The 17,722-nt window shown below is 34.8% G+C and overlaps 1 protein-coding gene across 2 annotated transcripts in view; it reads right to left on the reverse strand.

Annotated features, from left to right (window-relative positions):
- Positions 1-3,113: 3,113 nt before the first annotated feature.
- Positions 3,114-17,722, reverse strand: part of zgc:100829 (uncharacterized protein LOC445149 homolog) — a 32,947-nt gene continuing 18,338 nt past the window's right edge. For both annotated transcript variants that reach the window (XM_051093840.1, XM_051093839.1), the window contains exons 4-8: positions 16,382-16,499; positions 15,168-15,209; positions 15,022-15,063; positions 9,939-10,170; positions 3,114-4,102 (exon numbers count right to left, since the gene is read on the reverse strand). In XM_051093840.1, coding sequence (XP_050949797.1) covers positions 3,885-4,102; positions 9,939-10,170; positions 15,022-15,063; positions 15,168-15,209; positions 16,382-16,499 — 652 coding nt within the window. In that variant the 3' untranslated portion in view covers positions 3,114-3,884. The remainder of the gene's footprint in view (positions 4,103-9,938; positions 10,171-15,021; positions 15,064-15,167; positions 15,210-16,381; positions 16,500-17,722) is intronic.

A 17,722-nucleotide genomic window follows, 5' to 3' on the forward strand; every position in this document is an offset into this window, starting at 1 on the left:
TGCCTCTGCTGCAGGTGGACACACTGGCTCACGTACTGGCCATCAACCCAGATTTTCCGTGGGTGTGTGTTTTTTGTTTGTGTGTGTGTGTGTAGCGGGAGAGCAGGGAGTTAATGCGGCAGGCCTGTGGCGGTCCTCCTGCCCTCAGCCAGATTAATCATGCAGCAGACCCCGTTCCCTCTGCCTGGGGGCCGAACCGTGCCCGCATGCTCTCCCTATCACATGGCCCAGGCCCCCTCTCTTCTCCTCAACACGGCTCCTCTGGGGTAGAAGGGGGGGTGGGGGGGTGGAGGAACGCCCCAGAACGCCACGCTTTACTTCCTTTCCTCTCTTTCTTTCTTCTTTTTCCTTCTGTGGGCATTAGGAGATAGACGCAGGGAGAGAAAAACAGAAGCGTCCGTCTCATCTTCCCTCCGCCGCAGCGGCAACAACGGCCCCTTTTTATTGCTCATCGGAGGGCCCTGTCGGCAGTGGCCAGGCTTTGGGGGGCGGTGTGGGAGGGGGGTCTATTTGCCAGGGGCCTCCCGCACTTGCCTGGAAACAACTCACCGACGTCTCTGTGCATAGGAGAACAGCCGATACTATTGTTGCATCCACTGATGCAGGACTGGGCGCCAGCTTCCATTTGCTCACATCTTTTGATTGGTTAGTGAGCTAGTGTGTGTGATCACGCAGGGCCTATGACGCATTTAAAGATCTAGATGATGTCACACGCTAGAAACAGCAACATCTACTGCAAACACTTGGGCATAGCGAATTGTAAGTAGGAGGGGAGGGTGGGATTCTTAGTCATAATTTTGTCACCAAGAATTTTGGGTTGGGTTAAGATCAGGACTCTGCGCAGGCCGTTTCTTTATTTCAATGTTTTCAGCTTCAAGTAACCGCTTTACCTGTTTTGCTGTGTGACAGGGAGCATTGTCCTCCATAAAAAAAACCCAAAAAAAACCGCTTGAACGCAGGGAAGGAACTGCATGTTGCCGCAGGAGGTTCTGATAAACATTTGCATTCACCCTGCCATGTAGCTTTATAAAAGGCCCAACTCTTTCTGCAGAAAACATCCCCAAAACCATAACACTTCCTCCTCCATCTTTCACTGACTTCTTTACACACTTCAGGTTCAGTCTTTTCCCAGTTTGACGACGAACATAATGTTTCCCATCGGTCCCAAATAAATGAAACTTGGTTTCATCACTGAAGTGAACTTTGACCAGTACTTTGTCCGCACAACATGCTCCTCAGGAAAGGTTATTCTAGCCTATTTATTCTTTCTGCTGATGAAGGGTTTGGTCACTACAGAGTGGGCTTTCAGTCCAAATTCTCAAATGTTGAGACACTGTGTGCCAACATAGATCCTTACCCCGTTTAGCACTTAACTAGCAATTCCAGCTGCAGTGCTGAACCGATTGCCCATTGAGATTCTCTACATTAATTTAATTGCCTAAAGTGCATGCAAAAAAAGCTTGCCACAGCACACTGGCAGATGTAATAATTATAATTAAATAATTAAGTCTTTACAGATTCTAAAGTTGTCCTAAGACAAAATAGATATTGTTTTGGTTTTAGGACAACTTTGATGAAAGGTTTTGATCCACTTTAAATGTTGACTACTGTATATCTGAAAATGACGGAGCATTTTATTAGCAAGTGACTGCATCGGCACCTCTACTTGTCATGTAGTAAGCGCGTTACTGTTCAGCTTCTATAGCGTACATTTTTCTAGGTTAACATTAGATTGAGAAGACAAAGTTGGTACTACATACATTTTTTCAGATGAAAAGGCATATTTGCAGTCGATGAATGATAGGTGAGCATTAGGATGCCCTACTCGATGTACTATATTACCACATAGACCAGTTGTTAACGATTTGCATGACTTCACCACTTCCTGTGGATTTTTTTTTTTTCTGCGACAAAGCGACTAATACAATTTTGGTGAACCAAGCCTCTTCTCATCGACTATTAGGGGACAGCCCTACATTGTAAAGATGCAATTTTTTTAGAAATCACAGATTTGGAACGTCCAACTTCTCTTGCTATGGCTGCTTTTGGCCTTCATCAGGACAACCTGAGGTCGGATGTTTCCAGTCACTATAGAACGGCTCACCATCTTGCAAAGTCAGTGAAAACTGGAAAGTTTTAGCTTCCAGTTAAATAGGGTTTGTCAGATAATTAGAAAAATTTGTATGACGTGCCACATTAACATCAATAATTGGGAGGTATCGGAAAGAGTTTTCCAATTTTGATCAATGTTCTTTTTCTAAATCTCTCATTTAAGATAATAATGTTTTAGAATAGATTTAACTCATGAAATATGCTTAAAAACTGCACTTCTACTCCTGTTAGGATAACTTCAAATAATACTAAAGCAGTGACCTCGAAATTTAGGAAATTGTAGGTTTCCCCTGTATACACTGTGCGAGCCAAGCTACATAATTCCTGTGTCCCTTATGTAGTGCAACTACCTCATAAAACAATTAATTACACACAAAAAAGGAGAAAAAAATCAAAAAGGAAAACATTTTACACAACACAAATCTCATATTAAAGTGTTAACAAGTTCGCCAAGAGTTATGCAAGCGTTTTAATGATGATTATAAACATTAAGTGTTAATGTGGTCTCTTATTTGGCTTGACGCCCTCCTTTATTTCTCCAACTCTCCGTCTCTCTGTTTTATTGTGATCAGCAAGCAGGGGGCATCCAAGAGAACAGCTCACTGCATAACTAGACTACCAAAGGCACTTAAAATGCGCAATATTTACAATCCATACATCTTGTAAGCCCCATCAGCTCTTTCATGCATGATGCATGGAAATGTATTGCACGAAAACCACTGTATATTTTGATTAGATGGCACTGAAAAGGATATGAAATATTCTTGGCTACATGACTTGACCTCAGATGACTCCAGCAAATGCTTGTCATAAGCACATGTTAAACATAAACACAGCCTGAAGCCTGTCAAGCCACTGAGGATAAAATTGTAACCAGAAGCAGAAGGAGGTTTGATCATTTTATTACAGAGGCAATATCCCACACTTATCCTGAATGTGTGGACAGGACATTCAAGCCTTGCACAGAGTAATTATATAAACTTTTCCAGATCACAACATGTAAAAAAAAAAAAAAAAACAGAATTAAGTGCAAGCAAATGTGACTGTGAGAAAACAAAATACAAGAAAGTGACTGCTGCCCTACTGACCTGATTACCAAAATGGAAAATTTGAATACAAGACCTTCAACCTAAGTAAATGTATAGCTATGAGAAAACCAGCAATGTAGACCAACATGTTAGATATTTGGCACAATTGGTCATTCCACAGTGTCAGTTCCAAAATGTAACTTTGTCAGTGAATTGTCTAATGTTTAGAGTAAATACTGTGCAAAATGTGTTCCATTTAATCCAGCAACTGTCTGTACATCTTAACTGCTAAAAAGAAATTGTAATTTACAGTAAATACGGGCTTTATATTGACCACCCTGTCCTCTAGATATTGAAAAAAAAGAAGCAAACTTTTGGTACTTTGGTATGATTTGGTTTACTCAATCTTACACTGTTGATTAAGATTTCATATGACCCTTTAAAACAGAAATGCACTTGTAAACTGCAATTTATTGTACAGCCAGGTCAACAGTACTGCTGAAAGTTTGAGGGAATAGCAATATGACTGATGTTTCATTCCTGCTGAAGTTTTACAAACCACTCATACCATGTAAAAAACAAAAATAATAAAGAAAAACATCAATATTGCAAAAAAGCGATGCTTTACGTCACTTTGGTAACTAAACATTCAAGTTCCTGAGAGAGGCTAAGCACCTACACCCTTCTGAAGAAGGCCCCTGGCTGGATGTCCTGATTGCGGCGCAGGGGTTGGTCCCTTGTTGATTACCTGAGAGAGGGTGAGGGGCGGAGCCTCAAGTGGGTAGGCTTTTCCGGGATTGGTGGTTTGTTGCCACGGGGCGGTGTTTGGGACTCACTGGACACACTGAAGGTCTTCATGAGCTGAGCGACCCGTCCACGTCCCAAACAGCTCTCCTCAGCTACCTCGGACCCCACATCGACAGAAAACGCCCGTTTAGAGGCGGCAACCACTCGGAAATCACCTGCGAATAGAGAGTGATGAGACGGGGACTTTTGACCTTCAAGGTTTGTTTTTATAGGTGACAACTTCAAAACATTCTCACACTTGTCTTCTGGCCTTTTCCCCTCACTCAATTTTTCTCTTCTTCTCTTCGCACTCTCTTCTATCCTTTTTTTTCCCCTCCCGCCCCTTTTCAGTGTCTCTGGCTCTTTTTTCCTGGGCTGCAGACTGCCAGACCGGAGGTCGTCGGCGCAGGAAGTAGAGCAGGGACGCAGCTGGGTGTAGTTGGTGTGTGTGTGTGTTTGTGTACACGGTTATGGGTGCGTAAGAGCGTGCGTATGTGTGCGGTTATACTGTGTGTGTGTGTAATTGAGAGATGGAGGGATGGAAGATGAGGAGAGGAGGGCCGCAGGGATGGCGGCGAAGAGCAGACAGACGCTGCTCAGACACCAGAAGGCTTGAGGAGCTGCTTATTTTTAGCCACTTCCCCAGGGGACACAGATGTGTGAGTGCGTTCGCTCTCTTTCGCTCGCTCTCACAAACACATATACCCCTTCTCTTTTACACACATAAACTATGACACACATTTTACCCCCTCGCAAACTCTTTCTCCTCAAAACACACCCTGGTCAAAGACACGAACCCACATGTGGCTGTGTCAGTGGAAATGTCCCAGCACTGAATCACGAAACAGCTTAAAAGCAGACACTAACTGAATTAGTCTCACTTTAAGACCATGTTTTCTTTTTTAATCTCTCTCTTCCAACATCTATTACTTGAGTAAATCTCATGAAAACAACTAGCATTAAGGTTAAAAATATGAAATAAATAATATTAAAATAATAATAATAATAATAATAATAATAATAATAATAATAAAAGACAAATATTAATATTAATGCCACTTAAAACAACTATTTATTTACAGTAATAAAAATACTTATTCAACAATACAAATTCAAATGCAAAACAAACTTTTACTGGTATACATGGATAAATAAATAAATAAATAATCAAAATTATTTAATAAATAAATAAATGTTACACCATACAACAATCTCAAAAAAAATAAATAAAAATAAATAATATATATATATATATATATATATATATATATATATATATATATATATATATATATATATATATATATATATATATATAGACCCCAATGATATATGCATTATTGTTTATTAATAAATAAATAATAATATTTTTTAATATATAATCACGATTTTGTTTGCAATATATATATATACACATATATGTTTAATAATAATAATAATAATATTAATAAAAATAAATATTTATAAATATTAATAAATATTTAATAAATATTAAAATAATAAAAATAATAATAATACAATATGTAATATAAATAATACAATATATTATATAAATAAAACAATAATAAATATATAATATAATAATAAAACAAGTATCAGAAGTATCAAAATATGATTTATAATAGTTTATTAAATAAATAAACAATTCTTATACAAAATCTAAAATATTATTATATTACTCTAAACATTATATATTAATGAACTTAAAAAAATATAATGACCTCCAATAATAATAATAATAATAATAATAATAATGATAATAATGATAATAATGATAACAACAACAATAAAACAGTACATTTTTTTCAGTGCTGTATATTTACATAAATGGCACTTAAAACTAAATCTTAAATAATAATTTAATAATAATAATTTATAAATAATAATAAAGCAATATATAACAATAAAATATTATATACAATATCAAAATATGATTTATTTATAATTGCCTATTAATAAATAAATATATTTTATAAACTACATTATATCAATTGTTTATTAATAAACAAAAATACAAATATATTTTATATATTACATGACATTATATTATATTTATTATATTATATTTTTGAGGATGTTTTCAGGATTTTGTTTGCATTATTATTATGTATATATTTTTATATTAGAATTGTAATTATTATTTTGTATATATATTCTTATAACATTTAATTTGTTTTATTTATTCATTCTATTTTCTAAGACTTTTTGGACCATTACGAATATATTATTATTATTATTATTATTGTTGTTATTGTTATTGTTATTATTATTATTATTATTATTATTATTATTATATCATAATTGTTAACATTATTAATTAATACTATTACTCACACACATAGTACTAATGGTCCAGAAAATTTTCTTTAAAAGGTATATTAAATTAATAATAACAATAACAACAACAACAACAACAACAATTATAATAATAATAATTTGGGGTGAAATATGACCCAGATGTGTTTGATGCATTTCATGAGATTCACTCATTTGAGTCACTTGCTTCTCAAGTCCTGCCCTATCTTCCTCTTTCTGCCCTCCCTCCCTTTTTCTCCCTCTCTCTCTCCCTCCCTCCCTCCCCGTGGCCCCTGACCTGTGGTTCCTGTGTTAATGTCCTCTCGCCGCACTGCGTGGGCCTGCCACTGATTGTCTCACTGTGTTGTGTGGTCGCCACGGAAACCCTGGATAGGCTCCAGCGGCTGAGGCGGACACACATGCGTGCGCGGCGCTTTTACGCATACACACTCACAGAGTCACACTCGTGATCTAAAGCTGTTTGTTCCACCGCATTTTCCACGCCCCACTAGTAGTCCGTTCCGTGTCCTACAAACGCACGCATGTGTGTGTTTGCGTGCCTGTCCGCGACTGTTCACACACACACACACACACACACACGAGCGTGCTTCCCGCTGTTAGCTGACACCAGCGTAACGACTACGCCTCTCTCCCTCGTCTCTCACCGCCGTTTGCCGTTTTCCATCCTCCCATAACCTCTCCGAACCTGAGACGCTTTCACAGAGCTGTCACATCAAAAAAAAAAAAAAAAGCTGAAACCAAACTCTCAGTCCAGGCCGGCCAAAACTGCCCCCGCCGGCCTCACCGTGCAATCACTTGTGACAAAGCCTGTAAGCACCTGATCGCGACGGCAAAACCGCTCTCTGTTTGCCCCGTCAATAACTGCTGTGCGTGTCTGTGAAAGCGAGAACGCATTCGACGGGATGTTTCCAATTTCACAGTCACCATATGCAGACAGAACAGATGAGCCGCACTGACAGCCTGTGCCACTAAAAAGCACGCTATCTCTTTAAAAGCCCCCACCTCTGAGAACGAGAGAGAGGGGGGGTTAGAAGTGGGGCAGAGGGCAGAATTCCGGAGCGGCACGTCTGTGCGCTGAGCCAGGCCGCGGGGGGGTCACGGCTGCCAGGGGGAGGTGGGGAGGTGGGGAGGGGGGCTGAGCGGAGCGGAGCGGAGGCTGGGGGCCCTGTCACTTATCAGCTCCGGCCGAGCGTCGCCCAGGGCCAGAGTCGGGAAGCAGCGCTGGAATGTGTGTCCTTCCCTCTGAAGGTGAAGAGAAGAGACGCACACACACACGTGCGTGCATGCAGAGACGAAGCGAGCAGCTGTGGGAAGCTGTTGCTTTCACGCACATGCCAGGATGAACGTACACGCTATTCGCACACATTCCCGTGACTTACTCGCTCTTGATCCCACTACAAAGTTAACCGCTCACACAGATTAAGCATTCCCATGTAGTTACCCACATATCCATGTGGATATTTTTACAAGCAACAGATTTGAAGAGTATGTCATCTGGATGATCGTACATTATATTCTAGATCGAAAAGTGCTTGTTTAACCTTACCTGGCCTAGGTAATGTAAGGTTTTGGGAGTTTATAGACTGCACTTCATTTATATATCCAGCAGGGGGCGTCGGTAGAAACTGGCGAAGTGTAATTCCTAATAATACACACTGGATGGCGTAATTTGAGCTTTTTGAGTGAGTCATAACATCTGTTGAAGTGATTCACACCATCAGGATAGTTTAGAACAAATGGTCATTAAAAACCACTCAGGAGATGATCAAGATATCGTTTTTAAAATGAACTAGAGGAGATTTCAAACAAGGAAATCAGGCATCATGTTTCAGAGACAGTTGTTTTTTCCGTTAAACCTCTTTATTCTTGTTGTTATAAAAAGATAGGATCGTAAAGCCTTCAGTAACCTCCAGTCCACTTTTTCAACTTTTCAAAGAATCTTTCTAATATTTCGTATTTTATTTTTTATTGCAATTGGGGGATCTTGTGAAGGCTGAGAAAAAAAATGTCTGACTCATATTTAACCCCAAAATAAGAAAGAAAAAAAAATATATATATATATACCAGTCAAAAGTTTTTGAACAGTAAGATTTATGTTTTTTAAAAGAAGTTTCTTTTGCTCCCCAAACCTGCATATTTGATCCAAAATACAGCTGTAAGATTGTGAGATATTTTTATTATTTGAAATAGCTGCTTTCTATTTGAATATATTTTAAAATGTAATTTATTCCTTTGATCAAAGCTACATTTTCATCTTCAGTGTCACATGATCCTTCAGAAATCATTCTAATTTGCTGATTTGCTGTTCAAGAAACATTTTTATTATCTGAAATAAAAAGCTTTTGTAACATTACATTATACCATTCAAAATGTCTTGGAGTCAGTATCTTTCTTTTTTTTTTTTTTTGAAAAAAAAAAAAAAAAAAAAAAATGATAGTAATACTTTTATACAGCAAAGTTGCTTTAAATTGATCAAAAGCAATGATAAAGACATTTACAATGTTACGAAAGATTTCTATTTCAGATAAATGCTGTTCTTCTGAACTTTCTATTTATCAATGAAACCTGAAAAAAAATTCTGCTCAGCTGTTTAATGTTTTTTTGGAGCAGCAAATCAGAATATTAGAATGATTTCTGAAGGATCATGCGACTAGAGTAATTCAGTTTTGAAATCACAGGAATAAATTACATTTTCAAATACATTTGAATAGAAAATAGTTATTTTAAATAGCAAAAATATTTCAGAGTTTTACTGTTTTTGCTGTACTTTGGATCAAATAAATGGAGGCTTGGAGAGCAAAGGAGAGTTCTTTAAAAAAAACAAAAAAAACAAAACAATTTTACATCTGAACAATGATACTCTACAATTTATAAAGGGAAAAAAAAAAAAAAAAAAAAAAACTTACATTACGTTTTGCATAAAAATGGCCTAGTATGAAAATAAACTTTTACAAGGACAATTCATTTTTTTACATTCTGATTACTGTAATGCATCCTGACTCTGCACTTATACTATTTTTGTCATTTTCAGTAATGATTCTAATTTACTGTAAGGAAATGGAGACTGCATTACCGTAAAACAACACAGTTTATTCATTTTTATTAAAAAAGTAATATAAAAGCTATATAGCACAAAAATATATATTTTTTAAATTACGTTAACGAGAATATAAATCTGGTTTTGCATTATGACAAATGACAAAATGTGCTTTATTGTCATGAAAATAATACAAACATCTTAATGGTCCCACATAAGTGCTTAAATAAATTCTCTTTATTATCTTCTTTCAGCAAATCATAATTTACTTTTTTTTTTTTTTTTTTTTTTTTGGGGGTGAAATATGACCTTGACATTTTCTTGAGAGGTTCTGTTGAGAATCACGGAAATGAAATAACAGATCTTGTTTTCTTCTGCAACTTTTAACTCTCTCTAACTGTATCAGAAATGCACTGAATAAAATTAAATGTCTCACTGTAAATGTCATGGGAAACCAGTGTTACAATGATGCCAGTGTCAAATCAAACCATTCACGCTCAGATTAGCAAAAGAAAGATCAGCATGAATTTTCCCTGACTAAGGAATTATATATTCTTTGTCTAAAAAACAAAAAAAAAAAACATAAATAAAAATAATTCACATAGACATATATACACACACTGGGAGACTGGATGGATACATAAACACCAGACTCTCACCTCTGTTGATCTGTGGTTTGGGGGTGTCTTGGGGATGGAGTCTGGAGGTGTCAGGCAGCTGATTGGTCGTCCTGTCCTCCGTGTCCGTATAGCCAGGTCTGCTGAGAGCCGAGGGTGTCAGGAGGCAAGATCTCGAGTGGGCCCGATAGCAAATTGAGGACAAGATTGCTGAGTCATCCTCTGGGTGTCCTGACTCAGCCTCCTCTTTGGACTCCTGAGGCTGATGGGATACCTGCCATAGAAACAAATAAACCATTTATAAAAGAAGTACAAGTTGGACTGGGTTTTAAACAGAGCACTATGTTATTGTCTTAAAACATCCCATAGGGGAAAGGGAGAAAAATGTCTTGATTATTTCTCACAGAGTATACAAAATTAAATATAGAGTAAATGAGAACTTCAGATGAAATCTCACGCTTCTCAGATTGTCTCCTGAGAAACAGACCACAGCTATTTGACATGTGTCCTCTAATGTTTAAGATGTTCTCAGTAATGTCACAAACTGTGAGCAGAGATGTCACTATGAACTCAAATATCATGTCCTTCCCAGGCCAAAGTACTTGGTGTATGGTTTTCATTAGGTCAACAAGCATCTCATCTGTCTCATATTTGTCCTAAGCAATTTTAGGAGGTATATCGAAGATAATCCAGTGAGTTTTTTAAATTAAAGTAAAGTTTTTTTATTCAGGGGAAAAAAAATACAAAAGTCTAAAAGAAGATAAATTTTAGTAGTATAATTAATAATAATAATAATAATAATAATATTATAATAATAAATAAACAAATAAAAGAGTTAAAAAATAGCCTAAAAAATACAGTAGCCTAAAATAATCTAAAATAAAACAGCTTAAAAAAAATAGCTTACATTAAAATGTAGTAGAAAAACAAACAAACAAAAGATAGCCTAAAATAAAATATAGTAGCCTAAAATACAAAATAAAAGTCTAAAAACGTAAATGGCCTAAAAATATAATAAAAGTATTATATTATTTTTTATTATTTTATTATTATTTAGTATTTTACAAAAAACAAAAAAAAAAAAAAAAAAAAAAAAAACTTAAATAGCCTAAAATAAAATATAGTTGCCTAACATAACCTAACATAAAACTGCTTAAAAATAATATTGATTACAATAAATTATAGTAGTCTAAAAATAACTTAAAACAAAATAAAATAGCTTAAAATAAAATGTAGAAGCATAAAAATAACCTAAAATAAAACAACCTGAAACACAAAATAAAATAGTCTAAGACAAAATTAAATACAGCAACCTAAATGAAAAATAAATAAAAATTAAATATCCTAAAAAAAAAAAAAAAAAACAGTAAAAAACAAATAAATAAAAAATTAAATATTTAGTATTTTACAAAAACTAAAATGAAACAAAAACCTTACAATAAAACAGTCTAGCCTAAAATAACCTAAATTATATTAGCTTGAAATTAAATGCAGTAGCAATAAAAAAAAACAAAAGAAAAAACACAAAAAATAAATAAAAATAAAAAAGAAATAAAATAAGATAGTTTAAAGAAATAATATATATAGTAGCCTAAATAAAAAAGCCTAAAACATTAAATAGCCTAAAAAAATAAATAAATAAACAAACAAACAAACAAAAAAACCCCCACACAAATAAAAATTAAAATAGCTTGAAATGAAATATAGTAGCCTAACAATAACCAAAAAATATATTAGCCTAATAAATAAATAAATAAATAAAACAGTCTAAAAATATAGAAGCCTAAAAATGACCTAAAATAAAATGCAGTAGCTTAAAAAATATAACCTAAAATAAGCCTAAAAATTGCTTACAATAAAATATAGTATCCTGAAATAACCTACAATGAAATAGCTTAAAATAAAATACAGTAGACAAAGAATAACAAAAAATAAAACAGCCTGAAATAAAATAAATAAATAGTAGCCTTAGTAACAGCTTATAAAAACAAAACAAAACAAAACATAAAAAAAGCTTAAAAAATAAAAATAAACATAAAATAAAACACATCTGGAGATGTTAAAGATAGCAGATATTGCCTGCCTGGACTATAAGAAACACAGAGCATGTTTAGTATTTACACACACACACACACACACACACACACGATGGAAGAGAAAAGTGTGATGCGCAAGGACTTGCCCTGCCCAGGGGCTTGTGGATATTGAGGGATAAATCTGCGGCGGAAAGAGAGAGAAACGTTAAAAAGAGGGAAAGAGAGGTCCCTGCCCAAACCCCAGGGGACAGTCCCACAATCCCATCCATCTGTGACTGACAGGCACGCCGTCTCGGCCGCTTTAATTCCCTGATCAACTTTATCAACCATCTGCTCTTGAAGAACTCGGGGACCCAAATCAGCCCCTGGGCTCACTCAGGTCCTCCTGCAGAGCACACACCGCCTGCCCGTCCTCATGCTCTCTGACACACAGGCCACACACTGACAGCAGTGCTCCATTCTCTCCTTCAGCATTTCAAAATGTGTTTTATATATCTCAATCAATTAGGCTTACCTAGATACATTACGAGTTTTATTCTTCTGGGTGGGATAATGATTACGAGGTTGCTCATGAATATTAATTGCATGTCATGTTCTGATTTGCCGAAAAGCAGACAAACTTAAAAACAGCTAGTTTTAGATTCATGCTTGCATACTCGTCTAACACTGTGTTTAGAGTGTGTCATGTTTTAAGTGTGTGTTGTGTTCAGCTGTTGTGGGGTCAAGAGTCTGAAACAGGTGTGATCGGAGTGGCAAAGAGCGACAGCTGAGGGTAAAAGGATCTCAAGATGAGAGCACAAGGACAGCTGCTCTGACCTCCAACCCCCCTCCGCCCGGAGCAGAGTGCCAGAAGAGACCACCGACATTCTGGAGAGGACATTCCTTTGCATCGACACCATGTTTACACTGCAAGCGGATGACGCGACAAAATTAGAACGTGTTGGTGTCTGTAGATAGATGTTGACCCATTTTTATTTATAACATAATTTTTATTATCTTTTAAAATCAAAAATGATCATTATTATTAACAATAGACAATGTGTTCAATAAAATAACGGACAAATAAATTAAATTAATATATTTAGAAAATATAATTTCCCAATATTAGTGCATAATAGTGCAGAATAAATATTTATGACTCATTTAAGATAAAGTTTTCCAGAAAAAAATTATCTCAATATGCTAATCTGCTCTAAATGGCAGCAGTATCAATGAACAGAGGCTGTTAGATGGCGGGACTTTCCAGCGTCCTCTGGCGTAAATGAGATCTCTGTGGTCAGCTAACATATCACATCAGTACAACAGGCCTGTGATTATGAAAAATGACTTGGAATTGTGAAGAGTTTCAATTCCATGTACTGAAAACTTTTTATACCTGCTTCAATCCAAGAGGGAAAATAGATTTATGGTAATATGAGAAAACATGTTACATACACAAGTTTTGTGCATTAAAATGTAATAATATATGCATTCTATTATTTGAAAGTCAAAAGAAACATTTTAGTTCAACAGAGCTAATTATTTTTTTTATGCTATATCGTAAAAGGAATTTTGTTAGTGTCTTAAGATAATGTCAAGATGACTCCAGGGGGTTCATTTAAAATGTAAAATAAAATAAAATAGCCTCAATAATATAATAAAAAAAAGACTAAAAGAAAATAAAGTGGACTAAAAATAATCTAAAAAGCATAAAACAAAATATCCTAAAGCCTCAAATACAAAAAAGTCTAAGGCAAAAGAAAAAATGAATAAATAAATAAATAATAATAATAAAAAAAATACAAAAGCCTTAATAAAAAAATAAGAGCCTAAAAAAAATCCTAAAGAATAATACACAGCCTAAGAAATGACCTGAAATAAAACACCTAAAAAATATAGAAGCCTAAAAAAAAGACACATTAGTCTAAACAAACACTAAACGTAAACAGTTTAAAAATGTAAAAAGCCTAAAACAAAATATAGTGGCCTAAAAAAATAACCTAAAATAAAACTTAAAAAATAAAATAGCTTACAGTAAAATATAGTATAGTAACAGAGCTATTTATTTGTATGAAATATTGTAATCATACAAAAAATTTTTGTAACTAACTTATAAAGGTGATGAAACAATTTTTTAATTATTATTATAAAATAATTGTATATATGTATATACAATAAATAATTGTATGTATGTATGTATGTATATATGTATATGTACATGTACATATGTACATGTATATGTACACACACATACATACATATATCTAGATATATCTATATATCTATATCTCTCTCTCTATATATATATATATGTATATATCTATCCATCTATCTATCTATATACATATATATATATATATATATACACATACATACATGTACATATACATATATATATACACACATACATATACATATACATATACATACATACACACACACACACACACACATAAAATCGCCTAAAAAAAGTCATAAGAATATCCTAAAGCCTAACATACAAAAAAGTCTAAGACTACAGAGAATATAGTAGCCTAATTTAAAAAAATAAGAGCTTAAAAATTAAATTGCCTAAAATAGCCTACAATACAATACCCTAAAAAAAATGGCCTGTAATAAAACACCCTTAAATAAATAAAGCCTAATCAAAAACTAAACTAAAACTAAAACTAAAATAAAACAGACTAAAATATATAGCAGCCTAAAATGATCTAAAAAGCAGCCTAAAGTAAAAAAAAAAAAAAAAAAAAAAAAAAAAAAAAATCTAAAATAAATCATTGGCCTAAAGATTCCAATAGCCTAAAATAAAATACAGTAGGCTAAAAAAATAACCTAAAATAAAAACGCTTAAAAAAATAAAATGGCTTACAATAAAATAGTATAGAAACAGAGCTATTTGTTTTTATAAAATATTAAAATATTGTAAAATATTGTAAGGTGATGAGAAAATATACACGTTTAAGTTTATTAAAATTTACTTGCTTAATTTTTTAAGGTGTGTGGTGAAAGGTGTGTGTGTATATATGTATATGTATGTCTATATATCTATGTCTTTGAAACAACTCTGCTCCACTATACAGGCTCTAATCAATACAACACATGGTACTTACATTTTCTAAAGGTCCTGATGGCTTTTCTTCAACTACAGGCATCTATAGGATATTGAGAATGCATTTAGAAGATACATATAATGGATTGCTCTCTTTTTAAACATCTCACTGTTGAACATCATATCTGTTGCAATACCAAAACACACCTGTGGAGGCGCCAGAGTCCTTAACTCTTTGTCACTGTTGTCCTGTGAAAACAAAAAGACTTCAGACTGAGCAAAACTCTTAATTCAAATCATTTCATCACCACCACAACAAAAGCTGATACAATAATCATACTAGCCCATCTACTAGTGATCGGCTAAAAATCTGAAGGCGTTCAGATGCTTTTAGGCTGGCGTTTCTGTGACTCTCGTGTGGCTCTTCACTAATTGGCAACCATGAGCCACATGTGCAGATGTACAGGGACAGATGTTTGTGTTTAGCAAGTAGAGGATCACAGTGTGGCGATACTGGCCAGCACATCATCTCCTCCCAGGAGTGCGTTCGCTGCGCACGGTGTTGCCATGGAAACCCTAGTGCGAAAACCCCCCACCCACCCACCTTAGTATAACAGGAAAGAGAACATAGTGAGATCTCCATCTCCATACTAAGTAAAAACCTTGAATAGACAGTTTTGAAATGAACTCTCTGCGTCGGAAATCCTGACTGAATTTCACATGCGTTTAAAAATGACATCACTACACTTTCAAAACACGTCCAAAGCTGCTACTGATCACATCCACCTATTTCTATTGTACTGTAATGTGTGGCCCCGCCCACTCTGAAATCTCATTGGTCTGAAATCCTGCTTTTCATAACAGTGCATTAGATATCAATTCAAATGCGTTTTTATTACCTCACACTGCTTTTTAAATGGTTGGAAAGTTGCATCATTCCTGTTAAGGACTGCGTAAGTTGTGCTAAGAGTTCAAAAATGCACGGACGCCAACTGGCCACACAGATAGACGTATTGATACATGAGCAAAGAGATGGAGCCATAAAGAGCTGCGCAATGAAAGAGTTGTTGTGCCTGAGATGGAGAGGTGGGTGGGTGGGTGTGGGAGGTTTTTTTTTTTTTTTTTTTGAAAGGATGAAAAGGAATAATGGAGGAGAAGGGAATGAAAAAAGGAGGAAAGGGGAAAGGAAGGCGCAAAAAGAGGGAGAGATGGAGGTTGTGATTTATTTGGCTGTTGAACGATGACTCTCCCTGTGGAGAAAGTCCGTCTCGCTGCCCCTCGGCTGTGTCCGAGATTAATGGCGGCAACAGGAAGGTCACCTACACACACTCGCACACACCGCCGCGTGAATACACAGCGGCACCAATTTAAGAGTTGAGCAAATGTGGAAGTAAACAAACACACGCATGTGAGAAACACACCTTAAAGTTCAGCTGAACTCCTGAATGTGCTTTAGGAGGAAGGTTTTCTCGCCCCGATCGTACAGGTTCCGCTGACGTTCGGTTTATCAGGTTGCTCTTTAAAGTGCTGGGCTGGTTGCTGAAATACATGACGAGACATGTGAAAACACAGCAAACTAATATACGCCCTTTACAGTCAAACAAGCTGTCATTATGACACAGAATTTCTTTCAGATACTCATTCATAGATGTGCTCATAAGTTAGAGGAGATTTGAAAATACAAAAGTGGTTAAATTACATACATTTATTTTAGGGCTGGGTGATTTTATTATTTTTTAGAAATCGAGAAATTGTGTTTTTTAATAGAAATAATAGCAGACGTTAGAATTAGACATTTTAACAATATGCCGGTGAGAAAAAGAACGATCCAACCGCATGTCCAAAATGTGCTTTTGTTGACAAAGATGCAACGCGGGCAGTTGGATACGGAAAACGTGCAAGAAGATGGAAGTGAGCTTCTTTTAACTTGAGCACTGCATTTTTAGAATGCCAATTCATGCATGAGATCCTTCAAGAGACATGAGTGCAACAGTCAAACGCATCAAATCGAATTAAAAAACCTGTGAAGAACTACTACTGTATGTCTTATATTTCATGTTTGCATCATGGTGAAAGGCTGAAAGCTGCTTTTCATTGTTTTTACAGAACATTTATAGTTAATAATAGTCTACTGGTGTTATACCTTCAGTCATTTTGAATTTGAATTACCTTGAGATTTTATTTAAAAAAAAAAAAAAAAAAAAAAAAAAAAAATGCATCCTTTCTGCAAAGATATTTAACAAGTGATTTGTTGAATATTTACATCATGTTGACAACATGTGTTGTGCACCTGGAATAAACTTTTCTTGATCTAGAGGGTTAATAAAGAAAAAGTTACTTGATTCATGTTGGAGATACATTTTCAAGTTAAAAAAAATAATAATAAAAAAAAATAATAAAAAAAGCGAATCGGTCAAATGTTCTGGAAACATGTTGTCAAATAGCCCAGTGCTAATTTATTTATAAAACCATTAAAAAGTTTTGGGTCTGTAATAAATAAATAAACTAAATAAATAAACTTTCCTCCAGAGGGATCCATTAACTTGATCAAAAATGACAATAAAGACATTTTTAAAGTTTAAAAATAAATAAATAAATAAACTTTCTATTCAAAGTATCTTGAAAAAACAGTTAACAGTTAATTAACTAAAAATAACTAACTAACTAAATAAATAAAATACTGCCATTCAAAAGTTTTGGATGAGTGAGGCCTGAAATGTTTTTTAAATAAAAGTTTCTTATGTTCATCAAGGCTGCATTTA

Source organism: Labeo rohita, chromosome 21, assembly GCF_022985175.1.
Source record: "Labeo rohita strain BAU-BD-2019 chromosome 21, IGBB_LRoh.1.0, whole genome shotgun sequence".
Lineage (NCBI taxonomy): Eukaryota > Metazoa > Chordata > Actinopteri > Cypriniformes > Cyprinidae > Labeo > Labeo rohita.